This window comes from Muntiacus reevesi, chromosome 6, assembly GCF_963930625.1.
Source record: "Muntiacus reevesi chromosome 6, mMunRee1.1, whole genome shotgun sequence".
In the NCBI taxonomy this organism is placed as follows: Eukaryota; Metazoa; Chordata; class Mammalia; order Artiodactyla; family Cervidae; genus Muntiacus; species Muntiacus reevesi.
The window spans coordinates 98,163,233-98,182,815 of record NC_089254.1 but is presented as its reverse complement, the minus strand read 5'-3'; the positions used below and the strand labels follow the sequence as shown (position 1 = coordinate 98,182,815).

The window sequence follows — 19,583 nt, the reverse complement described above, 5'->3', positions numbered from 1 at the left end:
AATAAAGGGACACTGATGCATTGTAATTGACTAAAGCTCATGGTTTATTCATATTTCCTTAGTTTTAACCTAACATCCCTTTTCTTTTCCAGAATCCCATCTAGGATACTACATTAGACTTGCTTTTATTTTTTAATTTTTTGGTGGAAAGGAAAGTTTGATTTATTTTGGATGCCACCAATTGGGGGTGGGGAGAGAGGGATGGCAGACTCCTGTCCAAAGGCTGACTCCCCACACTGACAATCAGTGGGCAAGAGAGTTCTAGACTGAGGGAGGGGGGCTACATATAGAAATAGAACATTCAGCTGTGACAGTCATCTTGAAATTGGTCATGTGGTGGTGTGGTCAGCAGCATCTGGGTCATTTTAAGAACAGTTAAACTTCAATGCATGGTGGGTCTGTTCCCATTTCTCTGAGACCAGTTCTCAGAACTGGCAGCTTCTCCATGGCTACAGTCTGGCCATCATGTAGTTAACTTCTCTGCCTGGTGAGGATTTAAATGACATTTAATTGTCATGTTTCCTTAGATGACTCTTGGCTGTGACATTTTCTCGGGTTTTTCTCGTTTTTCATGACCCTGACAGTTTTGGGGAGTACTGGTGAGGTACTTTGTAGAATGCCCCTCTAATGGAATTTGTGTGTTTTTCATGGTTAGATTGGGGCACAGTTGGAGCTTTTTGTAAGGAGATAATAGTCCAAAACAGTGGTTATCAACAGTTTGTTGCATCGTCGTTGTCCACATGTGGGGCACACGCCCACGAGTAACATCATCTCTCATTACACAAGGGATGGAGTGGTGGGAGCACTAGGAGCATTTGGGAAACTTATTTTGCAAAAGGTACCCCTCCCTATTCCTCTTTAGAAGGGTCAAATTTTCCCTCTTATTTCATAACCCTTTGATTTGTAAAGCTTAAACAAACAGACAAAAAAATAGTCCCATAGCATTTTGATCTCTGAAAGACAGGTGTAACTCTAAAAAGTGTTATCCACCGCAAAAATATCATTTAACTTCTGAAAAGACTCAGGAAAGGTTATATTTTTAAACTTATGAAGACTTATAAAAATACAGATAAGTTGAAAGACTAGTGCCATGAACATTCATACACATCTCATTACCTATATTCAACAATTGTTAATATTATCGGATTTGCTTCATTCATCTCCATCTTGCTTTTCCTTTTTTTTTTTTTTTGCTGAACCTTTCAAAGCAAGTGCTGACATCATAATGCTTTACTTTTAAAGCCTTAGTTTTGTTGTTGTTGCTCAGTTGCTAAGTCGTGTCCAGCTCTCTTCGACTCTGTGGACTGCAGCACGCCAGGCTTCCTAGTCCTTCACCATCTCCTGGAGTTTGCTCAAACTCACGTCCACTGAGTGGGTGATGCTATCCAACCTCTCATCCTCTGCTGCCCTCTTCTCCTTTTGCTTTCAATCCTTCCCAGCATCAGTTTTTCCAATGAGTCGGCTCTTCCACATCAGGTGACCAAAGTATTGGAACTTCAGCATCAGTCCTTCCAATGAATATTCAGGGTTGATTTCCTTTAGGACTGACTCGTTTGATCTCCTTTTAGTCCAAAGGACTCTCAAGAGTCTTCTCTAGCATCACAGTTAGAAAGCATCAATATCTTAGCATTTGTCTCCTAAAAATAAGGGCGTTCTTCTATAAAAGCACAATATTGTTCACACCAAAGAAAATGAATGTTTATTTAATGTTATCTACAGGTTGTATTAAGATATCCCCAAACACCCCTAACTATATTGTATAGACTTTCTTTCAATCAGGATTAAAGTTCATAAATTACAGTTCTTTTCTTCTTTTTATTGAACTATAGTTGATTTATAATGTTTACTTTCAGGGGTACAGCAAAGTTATTCATTCTTTCTAATATTCTGTTTTTTCTTCAAGTATGGATAGTGTTTTGGAAACAAGTTCCTTCTTTTTCTGAATCGCTAAGAAGAAAAGTAAATATCCTCTAGGGAAAAAAATGTATAGGCACTGACTGAAGGCCTGAGGAGCACACCAGTGATATGCAAATTAAATTTTTTGTATAGAAAGGAACATGGAAGAATCAGAGGTCAGAGAAAGTGGGTTTTGAAGAAAAAGGAAGGAGAAGGAATACTGAGGAAGGGACTAGCAGACACGGTCATGGAGATAGACCAGTATTGGCCGTAGAGAGAAGCAAAGTTGTCAGGCTGGAGCAAACATTTCTTATCAGAGAAATGAGGGTTTACAGATAAGTGAAGTATTAAAAAAATCCACAAATGACTTACACTTGACATAAATGTTAAGTAAGGTGTATGGTAGTTACGAAAGTGAAAGTCACTCAGTTGTGTCCAACTCTTTGTGACCCCATGGATTATACAGTTCATGGAATTCTCCAGGCCAAAGTACTGGAGTGGGTAGCCTTTCTCTTCTCCAGGGGATCTTCCCAACCCAGGGATTGAACCCAGATCTCCCACATTGAGGGCAGATTCTTTACCAGCTGAGCCACAAGGGAAGCCCAAGAATACTGGAGTGGGTAGCCTATCCCTTCTCCAGTGGATTTTCTTGACCCAGGAATCAAACCAGGGTCTCCTGCATTGCAGGTGGATTATTTACCAACTGAGCTATCAGGAAAGCCCATGGTAGTTACTAGAGGATCCTCAAAGGAGAAAGGCTGAGGGAGTCCCATGTCATTGCCAATCAATGCTGGCATGGAGCTGGGTGTCTCTCCTCAAGATATTTTCTTTCTGAAATTCTCTTCCCCCTTGTTTTTGGGATAATACTTTCCTAATCTTCCCTCCTAACTTTCTAGCTTCTCTTCCTTCGGTCCTACTATTATTAATGAACAAATAAAATAACTACAGATAATTATTGTTGTTTAGTTGCTAAGTCGTGTCTGAGTCTTTGTGACCTTATGGACAGTAGCCCATTAGGCTCCTCTGTTCATGGGATTTCTTAAGCAAGAATGCTGGAGAGGGGTGCTATTTCCTTCTCCAAGGGATCTTCCTGACCCAGGGATCAAACCTGACTTTCCAGCCTTAGCAGGCACATTCTTTACCACTGAGCCACACTCATAATTAACAGCTATATGGATTAGTATGTACCAGGAATTGTGACCTGCATTTTGTTATCTCATTTAATGCACTGAACTGTGTGAAATAGATATTCCTATCACGCCTTAAAATAAGAAAACTAAAATCCAATAGCTAGTTGCCACAGAGATAGGAGACTATGGAATTCAAGCACATGCTCTTAATTATTAGGCATGGAGCTTGTCACTAAAATTTCAGCATCATTCAGAGGTCCAGCCTGCATCCCTTTCTTTTCGAGGTCCAATCTTTGTGTTTAAATTTCTTTAATCTTTCCTTACAGATCTATATGCCTTATAGTATTTATATTCTTGCAGATTTTTCTGATGTGCCTTTGAAACTGGAGACTCAACTAAGTAGGCCAGGTGAAAACACACAGAAGTGATGCTAGTTTCCTCACTGGATCCTCTCAGGTGTGGGTGTCTGATTTGTCCCATTGCTGACTTCCGTTGAAATCTGAAAAGGTGGTGCTTGTCAGACTTCTCCACGGTCAAGTTTCTTTAATTCTCTTTGTAGTTAGTAAGAGTTTTGTGAGTAGATACTTTGAAAGTATGTAAATATTCCAATCATTTTCAAACTTTCAATTTGTGTTGATTTACATCTGTATAGTTTCCTCTGCTATTCAATGGGTTTTAATACATTTTTTTGGTCCCAGATTTGGGACACAAAATTCCCTGTGTCCTTTTGACATGCCCCATCATTCTTGAACATATCCTCGTTTTCTGGCACAAATAGGGACTCCAGTCTCTTGTTTTACTTCTCTCCTCCAGTCCTGGAATCAGTCATCTGGCCAAGAAGAAAAATGAAGTGGAGAATAGTATTTAGAAACCAAGATCTGGGCTAGATGCCTTCATCATTGTGTTGTGTCCCAGACTCTCTTGATAGACAGAGTATGCACCGACTTATATACCGATATTTATTTCTATAAATAGAAATAGATTGATACCTCCATTACCAGTTCACTACTACAAGTTTCAGTTTTCTTTCCATATTTCTAACTCTCTTTCTCAACAGTGAGAAATGAGCTCCCATTTTCCTTAATACATTTACTTACCAACCCTCTTGTACATAACCTATCTATGATCGTCACTGCTGCCTCCTCCTCTGCCTGGCTACCCTCTCACTCCATCCCTGCTGACATCCCAAGGCCAGGAGGCTCCTCTAGCACCAAGAGCACCCCCATACCAGGCCACGTGCCTGTCTGAATGCCCTTCTCATCACGACTCCAACATGACAGCTTCCACCGCCTCCCCTTCTGTGACGACACACATCCTTTACAGTGTACTTTTAAAAATACATGGTCTCTTCTGCTTGAGATAAAAGTCTCTGTGAGATAGTTAAGTAAGATATTATTATCCATAATTTTTCTTCGAAGAGATCTTCAAAATCTAATTCAAGAGAAACAGAGTGACCCGCTCAAAGTCACACAGCTTCGACAAAACAGGATTTGAATGTAAGCCTCTTCACTACCCCAGTCCAGGATGCCTCTAAACTTATGCCGAAATTCCAGTAACTTTTCTTTCTTCACTAGCAGAAACAGGTTTCCAACTCATTCATTCTGTGGTCAACTCTGACTTCCAGGTGTTTCTTTTAATGCAAAATATGAGACAAGCAATGGTGTGGTAGAAAAAGGACTGGTTGCGGAATCAAGAAACTTAAAAACTTTAGTTCAAGCCCAGATCTGAGACTTTAAGCAAGTTAAGTGTTTTCCTCAATTATAAAAAGGTTAGACTAGGTATCAGTGATTCTCTGCCTTGGGCTGAGTGAGATGGCAGCTACAGGATTTTTTTTGTTGTTTTTTAAATCAATGATAGACATGCCTTCGAAATGTAGCTGTGAACATCTGTTCCCATAATTCCTATATATATACATATATATAATTTTATTGAAGTATAGTTAATTTACAATGTTCCATAATTCTTAACATCCCTTCCAACTCGCCCCAATTATGATACCAAGGCAATCCATTTCTATTGGATGTGTTAGTTGTTTTTATTATCAGTCTCATCCTTCATTCAAAAATACTTATTAGTGGCCTATCATCTGCCAAGTCCCGTATTACCGTTTTTCTAATAGTCCCTTTCCGACGTGTCACTGCCACTTAGAATTTTATTCCTGTTTTCCAAACTTGGAACTCATCTAAGTATTCGCACCTAAGTCGTGTTGTTTATAAGCACTCCAGATTCCTCTCCGGTCCTTTCTCCACCTACCACATTTCAAGACTGGTTCCTCTGGGCTCCCAGACATTAAATGAATTCCTCTTGGGAACAACCTCCTTCACCTACCAGTGGCTCTATCAACACTGCATTCCTGGCTTGGTTGGTGGGAATTCGGGTGGGACGTTTTTGGAACTTTGCATGACTCCCTAGCATACTCCTGCCCCTCAGCAGGACTTAAGCAGATCGCTGTGCTGTTAACCCTCGGCTCGAACCCGCGGAGGTTAATTGATTTAAGATACTCCCGGGGTCGGGAGGTGGCCCCGGCGGGGCTCTAATTTCCTCGGGTCCAGGGCCAGGGCACAGACGTAGCGCGCCGCTTTCCACTGCGCAGGAACTTCTCCGGCCTCCGCGGTCACTCAGAAATGCCGGAGCCGGTCGTTCGCACGCACCCGCCGCCCTCCTCCCGCGGCCGCGCGCCCCGCGCCGCCGCGCGTGTCCTCAGGGAGCCTCTGCTTCCCTCCGCCTCCCCCGCCCCGCGTGCCCTTCAGCGCGTCACCCTCCGCCCGGCCGACGCGAGCGGAGCGGGCGCGCGCGCCGGGCGGCAGAACGACGTGCGCGACACGCGCGGCCCCGCGCGGAGCGCCGGAAGGAGCCGGGCTCGGTCCCTGCGCGGCGTGCGCGCGCCTCCGCTCGCCGCCCGCCCCCTCCGGGCCCGGCTGCGGCCTCGCGCGCGCGCACTGAGGCGCCGCCGCCGCCGCCGCCGCCGCCGCCGCGGCTGCTGCTCCGGCTGCTGCAGGAGGCGGCGCTGGCTGGCGGCTGCGCTCGCTCCAGTCTGCAAGCGGAGCAGCGAGCGAGCGTGTGTGTGTGTGTTTTTTAAAGATGGCCGGAGCGGCGGCGGCGGTGGCCGCGGGAGCAGCAGCTGGAGCCGCCGCGGCAGCCGTGTCGGTGGCGGCTCCGGGCCGGGCCTCGGCAGCCCCGCCGCCCCCGCCGGTGTACTGTGTGTGCCGGCAGCCGTACGACGTGAACCGCTTCATGATCGAGTGCGATATCTGCAAGGACTGGTTCCACGGCAGGTAAATAAACCCCCTCCAGCCCCGCCGCCGCCGCCGGCTACCGGCCAACCGCCGCCGTCGCCGCGCCGGCCGCCCGCGCCGCCGGCCGCCGAGCCGCACCGAGCGCCGAGGGGCCCGGGTGCCTAGCCCCCCGGCCCGGGCAGCGGGGCGCGCGGGGCCCCGGGCTCGCCGGGCGCCCAGCGGGCTTAGAGGGGGCTGGTGGGATCGCCCGGCCGGCCGAAGAGTCGCCACAACAAACGGGAACAAAGGGGACCGGCCGAGAAGTTGGCAGGGGGGGTACCGGGGCGAGGGGACGCGGCCGGGGCAGGCGCCAGCGGAGGCGGCGGTCGGAGCGCCGGCCCGGCCCGGCCCGCCGCGCCCGCAGCCCGGCCGCCGCCCCGCCCGGCCGGGGCTCCCGGCCCGGAGTCGCCACCCGGCTGGCCGCCCTGCCCGACCGGCCGCCGCTCCTTCCTTCCGGGCGGCGAGCGGCCGGCCCCGGCCCGGGGGTCTCCAGAAATTGCCCTCCTCGCCTCCGCCGCTCGCCCGACCGCGGGTCGCGGTCGCGCCCCCTTCCCCGGGCTTTTTATCAAACTTCCTCGGCCGCGGGGCGCTGGGACGGGGGCGTCGGCAGCGCCGGCCCGGCGGGGCTCCAGCGGAGTAAACAGAGCAACAGATGAGGAGGCACTTGCGGGGACTCGAGAGAGATGCCAGTGGGAAGTTCGGGCCGGGGGTCCCGGGCGGGGCGGCTCGGGTCTCGGCCCCCAACCGCCGGAGCGGCTCAGCCCGTCCCGGCGGGGGTGGAGCGGATGGAGTGGGCAGCGGGGCCCCGAGGGACAGCCTCACGCCCCAGTCCCCCGCGGCCGCCCCCGCGCCGCGGCTCAAACTTTGTTACAAAGAGTGAAACGTCCCCAGTCGCCCGAGGGGACGGCGACCGGGGGCTGGCGATCCGGGGGCCAGCGCCCGGGGGGCCTGGGGCGGGCGAACTTTGGCCGGCCGGTGGGGACTTCGGGGCGGGTGGCGGGGGCGGCGAGCGTCGCCTTCTGCCTCGGCCGCCGCCTGTGTCTCGGGTTTGACGTTTGTGAGAGCTCGGGCCGCCCCCGCCGCCGAGCCGCCGACTCGTGTGTTTTGTAATCAAAGTGTGAGGCTAATAAAGGGCGGCGCCACAGCCTCTTGACTCCGGCGTGGGAGGGATTCGCAGGCATTTAAACAAAGAAACTAGTTGAGGTTGGGCTCCCCAAGTCCTTATTTGGGTGTTGTGGCAAGGCCTGCGGTCACTTTTAGGTGAAGCAGGTTTCCCGAGCCCCGTTTCGGGGTGTTTCTGGGCGAGAGTACGCTCGCGGGTAATAGCAGATATGGTGACTGTGATTGTAGGAAGTGTCCTTTGATTGACAGCAGGACATTTAAATACAGCCTCCACTCCCCCCCCTCCCCAATTTTGCAGAAACACTGCACGACCAGGCCAGATGTCTTGGTCTCCCTCTACTGGCCCTGGGAGAGAAAACCAGTTCACTTGCAGCGTTCCTGTCAATGTTGAGCGCTAGGTACAGTTAGTTTTACTTAATTTTCAAGTACAGCTAGTTTTACTTGATCCGTTTTCAGGTTGCCTAATTCTGACAGCAACAGCAGAAGGAGAGTAAAACCAGCAAATTGTCGACGTAAAAGTTAAGACAGCGTCCTTGCTTTGTATGGCAGATCCTCTTTTCACAGTCTGGTATATGCTGGGAGTGTTATTACAGCCGTGCCGCTTGTAATCAAAAACAAATTCTCTAAAGTTCTTTTTCGTTACTTGGAACCGATGCTTTCCCTATATTTTGGTTGTACGTAAAACTGAAATAGGAAGATAACAAGTCTTGCCAGTTCTATCTCTATATCCTCTTTTCCCATCATATGCAACCAGAGTAGAGATGATCCAGAAATCTAGATTCCGTGCAGAATAAATCCCGAATTCCTGGTGATTATGCAGACTTATTTTTTCAAAGAACTGTTTTAGCTTCATAAGAAATTTATCCCATTGTACAATGTAGAGGTTTGCTAGGTTAATCAATTTTAGACTGGAATTTTATTTATCTTAATTTAGGTAACACTATAACCGTGAAAAGCTGCAGGTAGTTTATGAGAACTCTTGTTAATACATTTAAGTATTAAATTTGTAAACAGAAAAGGTTGAAGGGAAAACAGAGGGCGTGTATGAAGGAGGGAGAGCAGGAGTGTGGGCTGCTTTGTCACATGAATTTGTGTGACTTTGTATCTGTGGAGGTGACTTTGAAAAATGTTTTTTTGAACCCAGGGCTTTTTTGACCAGCAACCCTTGAGAACTTAATGTGATTCAGATGTCAAAAGTTAGAAAATTTAGTGATACATTATGCCCTACGGTGCAAAAGTAGTATCTTATTAGCAAGTTTAACTCAGTGAAATATTGGTAATTTGGGGTCCGTATTTTTTTCTTGTAATCAATATTTATTCTGTTTATTGTACCACAAGTGAATGGTTTAGTGAACACAGCAAAATGTTCTTATGTATTAATTATTAAACAGATGTCATTTGCTTATGTGAGAACTGGCCCCTAAAATACCATGGTGTATCTTTAATCCTGGAGAAGGAAATGGCAACCCACTCCAGTAGTCTTGCCTGGAGAATCCCATGGACAGAGGAGCCTGGTGGGCTACAGTCCACGGGTCGCAAGAGTGGAACATGACTGAGCAACTAAGCTTACCTATGTATCTTTAATCTCCATGCTCAACTTTCCTTTGGTTTCCAGGGATGGTCTATCTGCAGAAGAGGAAGAAAGCATAGGAGAATGGATACAGAGGGTTATCTCTACCTGGATAACTTCTTGATACTTTTATTTTTTCAAGTAGAAAAAATTTTTTAATCTCAAGGAGTCAGTGAATTTTGGTATAAATTTGGGTTTACTCTGTCTGGAGTTCCTGACATCTGGAAATCCAAAAAGGTTTTGTCCTAAACTATCCTGACTGGGAAGACCTTCCTTGAGGCTTTTTAGTCAGGCATGAGGTCAGATGGAACCAGCTTCCTCCAAGTTTGAGGCTTTTGAACTTTGCATCCTTAGTGTTTAGGAATTCCTGTTCTTCAAGTCTACCTAAGTCTTTTCTGTAAGTAGGAGGGAACAAGAATATGGGTCCAGGAAGGAAAAGAATATGGGTTCAGGGTACAACTGATAATTGATACCCTGGGGGTGGTGAGCTGAGGAATTAACAGGACTTTCCTGGGCAGGTTCCTTCCAACCTGGAGACGGAGTTCTTCCTCAGAGTCCTTAGTGGAAGTAAGACAATGGAGAACTTTCTTGACAATGCCCTTCCCCCTAATCTCTAGGCTAGACGTCTTTCCATAGTGCTTTTATTTCATCTTATGTAGAATTGCATCATTGCCCTAATTTAGTTGTATTATAATGTCTTTTCTCTCCCTATTGCAATGTAAATATCTTTATTTACTAGTCTTGTTAGTCACATTCATTTTAACATTTAAGTTATAGGTATGTACTTTTAAAAATAAAACTGGAAAAAATAAAACTAGGAATTTATGCATTCTACTGTTTCCTATCATTTATCAATGTTTACTTTTTCCTATCTTTAATGTTCTTGAAAAACATTTTCAGTGGCTGCACAGAGGTTAATTTCAAGGAAGTACAATGCATTTCGAAATCATTCCCCTCTTGTTAGTTTTTTACTTTGTTTACGACTTCTTGTATTTCCTAATGATGGATGGTCGACAGCCTTCTAAACAAACCAGTTGTGAACATTTCTAATCATTTCCTTGGAATAAATCAAATGAGTTAACACATGTAAAACACTTATAAGATGATCTGAGCCATGTAAATACTCAATAGGAAATTTCCTTGAAGTAGAATGGTTAGTCACAGGGCATAGATATTTTTAGGCTTCCTGTGGCTATTGCCAGATTGTCTTCCAGAAAGGTTATTTCAGTTTATACTTTCACCCATTGCCCACTTGTATTTTCCTGGATTCTCACTAAGGTATTATTATTAACCATTACTACCCCCCTCCCCCCCAAAAATCCTCAAACAAAAAATGTCGTCATTCTGCAGATAATTGAATATTTCCACCAAATGATGTACCCATGAACCCAGAAAACCATTCATGGCAGCACTGTTCTATTATCCCCAAATGGGAACAGCTTAAATATCATCAATACTTGATTGTATGAGTTGTGGCATACTCATGGAATGCTACTTAGCCTTCAAGAAGGACTGTACTCCTGATGTGTGCAATGACGTGGGTGGATCTCATGGATATGAAGTTGAACAAAGGAAGACAGGCATGAAAGCATTTACTATTTGATTCTACTTCTGTGAAGTTCAAGTGCAGGCATAATTGGGTGATAGAAGTCAGACTGGCACTTACCTCTCCAGGGGTGTTTCCTGAGAGGAGGGGAAGGGAGTTTCCAAGGTGCAGGAAATATTCTGTATCTTGGTCATGCGTGTATACAGGTGGAGAAGTTCACTGATCTGCATACACATTGAAGATTTTTTAAAACTTTATTATACTTCAAATATTAAAATGAAAAGTATAAAAAAATAAAAATTTGCCACTTTGCAGCTAATTCTCACTGTAACCTTGCTGGGTAAGTGTTGTTATTATCTCCATTTTACAGGTGAGGCATCTGAGGGTTGAGAGGTCAGTAACTATCCCAGGGTTGCAAAGCTAGAAGGTCATAGAGCAAGGTCTGTTTACAGAAATACATCTGTAAAACATCTTCCTTATTTTTCTTTATTACAATTATTTTCTGTGGTGTAAATAGACAACACATAGTATTTTGTGATTTTATTTCATCTCTTGTTCCTTACACAAGGGATTGCCTCTTGGGTTTTATCAAGTATGCTGTTGGCTTTGGCCCAATTTTCAGTATGCCTGGCGCTGTTCTTGGTGCTAGAAATACAGTGGTGAGTAAAGCAAAGTCCTTGGTCTCCTGTAACATATTCTATGGAAATGGCAACCTGCCCCAATATTCTAGCCTGGGAAGTCCCATGAACAGAGGAACCTGGTGGGCTGCAGTCCGTGGGGTTGCAGAGAGTCAGATACATCTGAGCTCACATGCACAGGGGTGGTGGGGAGGTGGGATAGATGAACAAATACACATGCCAAAAGAATGTTTAGTGCTGTGAAGAAAAATTGAGTTAGAAGAGAAAGGACTGGGGGTAGTGCAAGTCTGCGTTCATATGGTGTGATTATGGGAGGTTTTGAGAAAGAGACATTGGAATGCAAAAAAATTTTGGATTTCACTCAGAGCAAATAGTCAAATATTTTGAGTGGAGGAATAAACCATTTGACTTAAACTTTAAAAGATTCACTCTGGCTGCTACATGGAGAAAAGAGAGGGGAGGTAAAGGTGACAGGCAGACGAGTCAGAAAGCCATTGTGATAATCCAGATGAGAGATGATTTAGAATGTTTGAGTGGGTTTTGGTAATTTACACAGGTCCTATATTAATTTTTATTCCTGAAGTTTGAATGAATGAAGAGCCTGGTTTGTGAGGATAGAAGCATGTTACCAAGAATAATGCTGTTGGATAGGAGTTTCCCACCTACTCACTGTGGAGTCCTGGGAACTTACTTGAACTCTTTAACTGAATGCTTTACCAGTGCTAGGCGCTGTTCTAACTGCGTGAGCTCTGTTAACTAACTCATCTAATTCTCACTGTAACCTTGCTGGATAAGTGGTGGTGTTATCTCCATTTTACAGATGAGGAGTCCGAGGGTTGAGAGGTCAGTAACTTTCCCAGGGTTGCAGAGCTAGAAGGTCATAGAGCGAGATCTGAACTCCGCCTCTGTCCTGGGCTGGCTGGGGTGCTGGGGTGGTGGCATGGGTAAACAGATGTGACAGGGTTCCACAGAAATACATCTGTAAACATCTTCCTTATTTTTCTTTATTACAATTAATTTCTGTGGCATAAATAGGTTTAAAATAATCATAACTGGCTTGGGAACAGAGTGTAAGATAGTTACTTGAAAAATTTTATGATTAACTGTTTCATCCTTCTTATAATGGACTTCTTATTGGAGTGTATTTTGGTTTTTCTTAATGTCAAGGTTGGGAATTATTTTTATAATTGGTTTTATATACATTTCTGCATAATGATCAAGTCTTTTAGTATTATAAACATACTACATGAACATGTATCATCTCCCTGTAAGAGACAAAAAGTCTATTTATTGAATTTCTCAACATCTTTTTTTTTTGATGTGACAGTTTATCATGGGAGAATATATGAGTATTTTCTTCATATGTTTCACTTACAATTGTAATTATGCATACATGCTCAGTGTTACTTTTTGAACGAAAATATGTTGTGAAATGGAGTCATAGAATGCTTAGTGACACTCACATATAGTTCTCCCATCAAGCTTTAAAAAAATTTTAAACCGTTAGTTTGGGGGCAGATTTCTGCTTGGTTTGCTCTCATATCTCATGTTCTTAGGCATGAAATTGAGTTTACTGATCACCAAGGGGAAGAGCGCCTTCTTATTTGATGATCTGATGTGGTGGAGCTCAAGAATAAGAATAGAACAGGTGTGAAGGAAATTGATCACAAAGCGAGCTTTGGCGGGTTGAGCAGTTGAAACACCACAATAACGTGCGCAGCTTTTTTTTTTTTTTTTTTAAATATTATTTTATTAGTTGGAGGCCAATCACTTTACAACATTTCAGTGGGTTTTGTCATACATTGACATGAATCAGCCATATAGTTACACGTATTCCCCATCCCGATCCCCCCTCCCACCTCCCTCTCCACCCGACTCCTCTGGGTCCTCCCAGTGCACCAGGCCCGAGCACCTGACTCATGCATCCCACCTGGGCTGGTGGTCCGTTTCACCATAGATAGTATACATGCTGTTCTTTCAAAACATCCCACCCTCACGTTCTCCCCCAGAGTTCAAAAGTCTGTTCTGTACTTCTGTGTCTCTTTTTCTGTTTTGCATATAGGGTTATCGCCACCATCTATCTAAATTCCGTATATATGTGTTAGTATACTGTAATGTTCTTTATCTTTCTGGCTTACTTCACTCTGTATAATGGGCTCCAGTTTCATCCATCTCATTAGAACTGATTCAAATGAATTCTTTTTAACTGCTGAGTAATATTCCATGGTGTATATGTACCACAGCTTCCTTATCCATTCATCTGTTGATGGGCATCTGGGTTGCTTCCATGTCCTGGCTATTATAAACAGTGCTGCAATGAACATTGGGGTGCACGTGTCTCTTTCAGATCTGGATTCCTCAGTGTGTATGCCTAGAAGTGGTATTGCTGGGTCATATGGCAGTTCTATTTCCAGTTTTTTAAGAAATCTCCACACTGTTTTCCATAGTGGCTGTACTAGTTTGCATTCCCACCAACAGTGTAAGAGGGTTCCCTTTTCTCCACACCCTCTCCAGCATTTATTGCTTGTAGACTTTTGGATAGCAGCCATCCTGACTGGCGTGTAATGGTACCTCGTTGTGGTTTTGATTTGCATTTCTCTGATGATGAGTGATGTTGAGCATCTTTTCATGTGTTTGTTAGCCATCTGTATGTCTTCTTTGGAGAAATGTCTGTTTAGTTCTTTGGCCCATTTTTTGATTGGGTCGTTTATTTTTCTGGAATTGAGCTTCAGGAGTTGCTTGTATATTTTTGAGATTAATCCTTTGTCTGTTTCCTCATTTGTTATTATTTTCTCCCAATCTGAGGGCTGTCTTTTCACCTTACTTATAGTTTCCTTTGTTGTGCAAAAGCTTTTAATTTTCATTAGGTCCCATTTGTTTATTTTTGCTTTTATTTCCAATATTCTGGGAGGTGGGTCATAGAAGATCTTGCTGTGATTTATGTCGGAGAGTGTTTTGCCTATGTTCTCCTCTAGGAGTTTTATAGTTTCTGGTCTTACATTTAGATCTTTAATCCATTTTGAGTTTATTTTTGTGTATGGTGTTAGAAAGTGTTCTAGTTTCATTCTTTTACAAGTGGTTGACCAGTTTTCCCAGCACCACTTGTTAAAGAGATTGTCTTTTTTCCATTGTATATCCTTGCCTCCTTTGTCAAAGATGAGGTGTCCATAGGTTCGTGGATTTATCTCTGGGCTTTCTATTCTGTTCCATTGATCTATATTTCTGTCTTTGTGCCAGTACCATACTGTCTTGATGACTGTGGCTTTGTAGTAGAGTCTGAAGTCAGGCAGGTTGATTCCTCCAGTTCCTTTCTTCTTTCTCAAGATTACTTTGGCTATTCGAGGTTTTTTGTATTTCCATACAAATTGTGAAATTATTTGTTCTAGTTCTGTGAAAAATACCGTTGGTAGCTTGATAGGGATTGCATTGAATCTATAGATTGCTTTGGGTAGAATAGCCATTTTGACAATATTGATTCTTCCAATCCATGAACACGGTATGTTTCTCCATCTGTTTGTGTCCTCTTTGATTTCTTTCATCAGTGTTTTATAGTTTTCTATGTATAGGTCTTTTGTTTCTTTAGGTAGATATACTCCTAAGTATTTTATTCTTTTTGTTGCAATGGTGAATGGTATTGTTTCCTTAATTTCTCTTTCTGTTTTCTCATTGTTAGTGTATAGGAATGCAAGGGATTTCTGTGTGTTAATTTTATATCCTGCAACTTTACTATATTCATTGATTAGCTCTAGTAATTTTCTGGAAGAGTCTTTAGGGTTTTCTATGTAGAGGATCATGTCATCTGCAAACAGCGAGAGTTTCACTTCTTCTTTTCCTATCTGGATTCTTTTTATGTCTTTTTCTGCTCTGATTGCTGTGGCCAAAACTTCCAACACTATGTTGAATAGTAGTGGTGAGAGTGGGCATCCTTGTCTCGTGCGCAGCTTTTGAGCAGCAGGTCAGTGCTGAGCTTGCAGCTGCTACCGAGTGTCTAATTCTTCTTGGAAGTTACGTTGTATTGTTGTAGTGATTGCTTGCTTACTTTTCTATGAATATTAACTACGGTGGGAGTTAGTGGTAACTTCTGTGATTTTTGTGAGGATTTGTGTGAGCCCTGGTTCCTTTTATTGGAGAATGGTTGTTAGAGACCAAGGTCTGGCACTCGGTGGACTCATTGCTTCCAGGCCTTCTCCGTGGACAGAGCTAGGAAATACTCTAGTCACACACATCCACACACGTGTGTGTGTTTGCGTCTGTCTATCTGTATTAAGACTGTAAAGTTTTATAATACCTTTGATTCTAATCTAACATCACAAAGTTCATTTTAACCTTCCCCTTTCCTTATAACTTTATTGACTTAGAGAGATGCAGCTCTCATTATCTACAATATGTAATTTACTTATTTCTTCAATCCTAGTGTATACATAAAGTACATAAAATAGTTCTCAAGTTGGTAACCTATACACTTCTGAGAAAGGCAATTTGCTAAGTAGATTCTAGTATCTGTGTAGTTTTTTTTTTTTTTTTTTGTCTTTAGCTTTATAGCCTTATGTCTAGGCAGAAGACTGTTTTCCAAAGTTATCTTAGTTCTTTTCTTCTACTTTAGTGAGTTATTTATTTGTAACATGGTTAGGTTTATTTGTGGGGCTTCCCTGGTGGCTCAGTTGGTGAAGAATCTGCCTGCAATGCGGGAGACCTGGGTTTGATCCCTGGGTTGGGAAGATCCCCTGGAGAAGGGAAAGGCTGCCCCCTCCAGTATTCTGGCCTGGAGAATTCCATGGACTGTATAGACCATGAGGTCGCAGAGAGTCAACATGACTGAGCTGAGTGACTTTCACTTAGGTTTATTTGTTTCTGTTTATATTGCGTTCTGGATTCCTCCTCTGTCCTGGTTGGTTTTAATTGTTGGTTTGTATTTTGAGAATGTGGTACATGGCTGTGGTTTTACTTGAAGTTACTTGAAAAGGTATACTCAGACGTGTCGACGCCCCCTTCACTCCTCCTGCCCCTCCGCGTCCCCATCTCCCCCGTCCTCATGAGTCATCAGTCTCTTTCTGTGTGAAGTCTGCTGTTTGTTTTCTCACAAAACAAGCAGATCCATGTGTATTTTCTCAGGACCGCTTCCCCCCCCCCCCCCCAAAGTGTATCATACAATAGATACTCGTTGCCTTTTTTTTTTTGCTTTGACAGTGTTTACTAGGAATCACTGTCCTTTTGTGGGGCTCTTCTTTATTCTTTTTAACAGCTGTGTGGTACTCCTTTGTGTGCATATGCCCTGATCTGTTTATCCATTTTCTTGTGTATGGGCATCTAGGTTGTTTTATAATTACAGTAATGAGTAACCTTGTGCATATGTATTTTTGTCTTAATGGAAGTGTATCTCCAGGTTAGATTGCTAGAAGTAGAATTACTTGGTCAAAAATGAGTGCACTGTTTTGTCAGGCTCACCAGACTCCTCTCCTGAATGGCTGGACTAGTTTTCGTTCCCACCATCAGTGTAGGAGAGTTCCACTTTCCACATTCTTGACATCAGGACCTGTTGTCATATTTTTAATGTTTGCCAACCTAAGAGGTCAAAAATGGTATCCATGTTTTGATTTGCATATCTCTAAAAATTACAAATGAATTTGAACAATTCTTCATGGAACTCGGGGCCATTTTCTTTTTCCTTTTCTTTTTTTTAAAGAATCATCTGTTTATATATTCTGAAAGCCCCAAGCATGGTTAATGGAAACTAGTTGAATGTTAAGATTCTTTCAGTGGGTTGGTTTGTCATTCAGTTGAATGTTACTCACCACCACAGTGGTCTTGGCTTTGATTTTAATTTTTGTGTTTTTGTTTTTTTTTTTAAAGAAAATTTCAGACATAAACAGAAATTAACAGGACAGTATAATGGGCTCCCAGAGACCATCACTCCGTTTTAGTGATTAACAATTCATTCATGACCAGTCTTGCTTCATTTAACCCTGCCCTGATTTCCCTTGCCCTTGGTGTTATTTTCAGTGAACTTGGGGTGTATCATTAGATTTGTGACTATTTTATTTTAGCACGTGTTTCTCTTAAGATAAGGCCTCTTCTAAGAAAAACTACAATAAATGGCAAATCTTGGTACTGTATTAATAGTTTGCATTGAGGTCCAAGTAAGGTCCACACATTTGATTAGTTGTATCATTGGTTCTCAGCTGGATGGGATGCTGCCTCCCAAAGGACAGGAGGCAGTGTCTGGAGGCGTTTGTTATTTTGGCAGGGGGTGGGTGGAGCTGTTTCAGGCGTGTCAGAGGAGAGGGCAGGTATGCTCTGAGCATCATGCACAGCGCAGCCCCGTAAGGAAGAGTTACCTAGTCCTAAATGGCAGTAGTCCTGCTGTTGGAAAACCCTGATTTGTCGGTTTTGGTCTTCTTTCTCTTTTTTTTCCTTTGCAATTTATTTCTTGCAGAAAGTGGTGGTTTATCTACTTCCTGGGTTTTGCTTATTACATCCCTGTAGTATCTCTCAACATGTTCCTCTCTTCCCTGTAAATTGATAGTTGGAGCTAGACGATCTTGATTCGATTTCAGGTATTTTTACCCCCAAGAGTATTTTATGAATGGATGGTATAGTCTTCCATTGGGAGGCATGAAATGTCTGGTAGTTTCTATTTTTGTTACGTTTGCTGCCATTGGTCAATGCCAGTATCCATTCATTTGTCCATTAGCAGTTGCAAAATGATATTTTAATTATAAAATTTCTTCTTCATTTATTAGCTGGAGTACCTTTATAACAAGAAAACTTCCCTTTGTCTACTCCTTTGGTTACGTAGTGGTACAGTTTATATAGGAAAGGCAGATTTAAATGCTTGATTCTTTCCCTTCACCACTGGTTTTGAAATTAATTGGCTCAGTATCTTCTATTGGTTATTAAAGGAAAAATTTCAATGTATTAGTTTTAAGCAATGTGAAGTAAAATGATGAATCTTAAAAAAGGTCCATGTCTCCTTTGACCACATAACTTGTAACTAAGAAACAAAAAACCTCCAAAATCTGGTAAGCAATTCAAGCAATATAGAAAGATAAAAAAAATGAAAGGTGGAAGTGTCTTGTCTCCTTCCTATAGTCCCCTTTCCTCAGTGGGAAATACCATTAACAATTTTGAATTTCCATCCAGATGGAAGGGATCATATGGTATATATGATTTTGTACCTTGTTCTTCTTAATTTTTTAAAATATTCCAGTGGTCTAGGAGAGCTCTTCACACCAGCATATACAGATATCTCATGCTTTTTAATGGCTGCATAGAATTCCATTCTGTGGATTTACCATAATTTACCTGGTTCTCTGTTGATGAATTCTTCAGCTGGTTTCTCTCTCTCTTTTTTTTAGTACTTAACAGTGCTGCAATGTATATGTATATATTTTTATGTTTATCTTTATTCTTGATAAGCATTTAGGTACATTCTTAAGTTCCTAGCATTATACATTCTGAAATTGTTTTTAGCTGTGAAAGTCACTCAGTTGTGTCTGACTCTTTGTGACCCTATGGACTATACAGTCCATGGAATTCTCTAGGCCAGAATACTGGAGTGAGTAGCCTATCCCTTCTCCAGGAGATTTTCCCAACCCAGGAATCGAACTGGGGTCTTCTGCATTGTAGGCAGATTCTTTACCAGCTGAACTACTAGGGAAGCCCACTTTTTTTTTAGCTGTAACCCTATTTAAAATCTATTTTCTAAAGTGACTGTTGATCAAAGACAGAAAGGGTAAGGAGCACTTGTAGTGAAATATAAGTTTGATAAGCTTAAACATACTAACTATGCAAATGTAAGATACTTCTTTATCAGGGCTATAGGTTACATTCATCTGATAATTCTAATACATCAAAAAATCATTGTTAGAGGAAATACAATGACATATCCAGTTTTTATTTTACGGGTGAAGTGAAAGTGAAGTCGCTCACTCGTGTCTGACTCTTTGTGACCCCATGGACTGTAGCCCACGAGGCTCCTCCGTCCATGGGATTCTCCAGGTAAGAATACTGGAGTGGGTTGCCATTTCCTCCTCCAGGAGATCCTCCCAACCTGGGGATCAAACCCCGGTCTCCCACATTGCAGGCAGATTGCTTTATCATCTGAGCCACCAGGGAAGCTCATTTTACAGGTAGGGGGAAGTAAAACTTTCAGAATACTTTGTGAAGTGTTAAACTTCTCTTCCTTTGTAAAGTGGAAATGTTTTCCTTGAGCTCATAACACAGGATTTCAAACATAATATCGACTTCTGTTTATCAGTAATCATAACAGTCTTGACATCGTGTGCAATAAATTACGAAACTGCAGAAGCTGGGTAAAGCTATACCATTGTAGATAATTTAGTGGTTTTGTATGCACAGAAAGTGTTGGCAGATGAGTGGTCCTCTTTGACAAAGAAATTGGGACAT

General features: G+C 43.0%; 1 protein-coding gene across 1 annotated transcript in view; it reads left to right on the top strand.

Moving 5' to 3' along the window:
• Positions 1–6,079: 6,079 nt before the first annotated feature.
• KDM7A (lysine demethylase 7A) overlaps positions 6,080–19,583 on the top strand; it is a 71,454-nt gene continuing 57,950 nt past the window's right edge. The window contains exon 1 of the mRNA XM_065939194.1: positions 6,080–6,301. Within this exon, the coding sequence (XP_065795266.1) occupies positions 6,108–6,301 (194 nt within the window). The 5' untranslated portion in view covers positions 6,080–6,107. The remainder of the gene's footprint in view (positions 6,302–19,583) is intronic.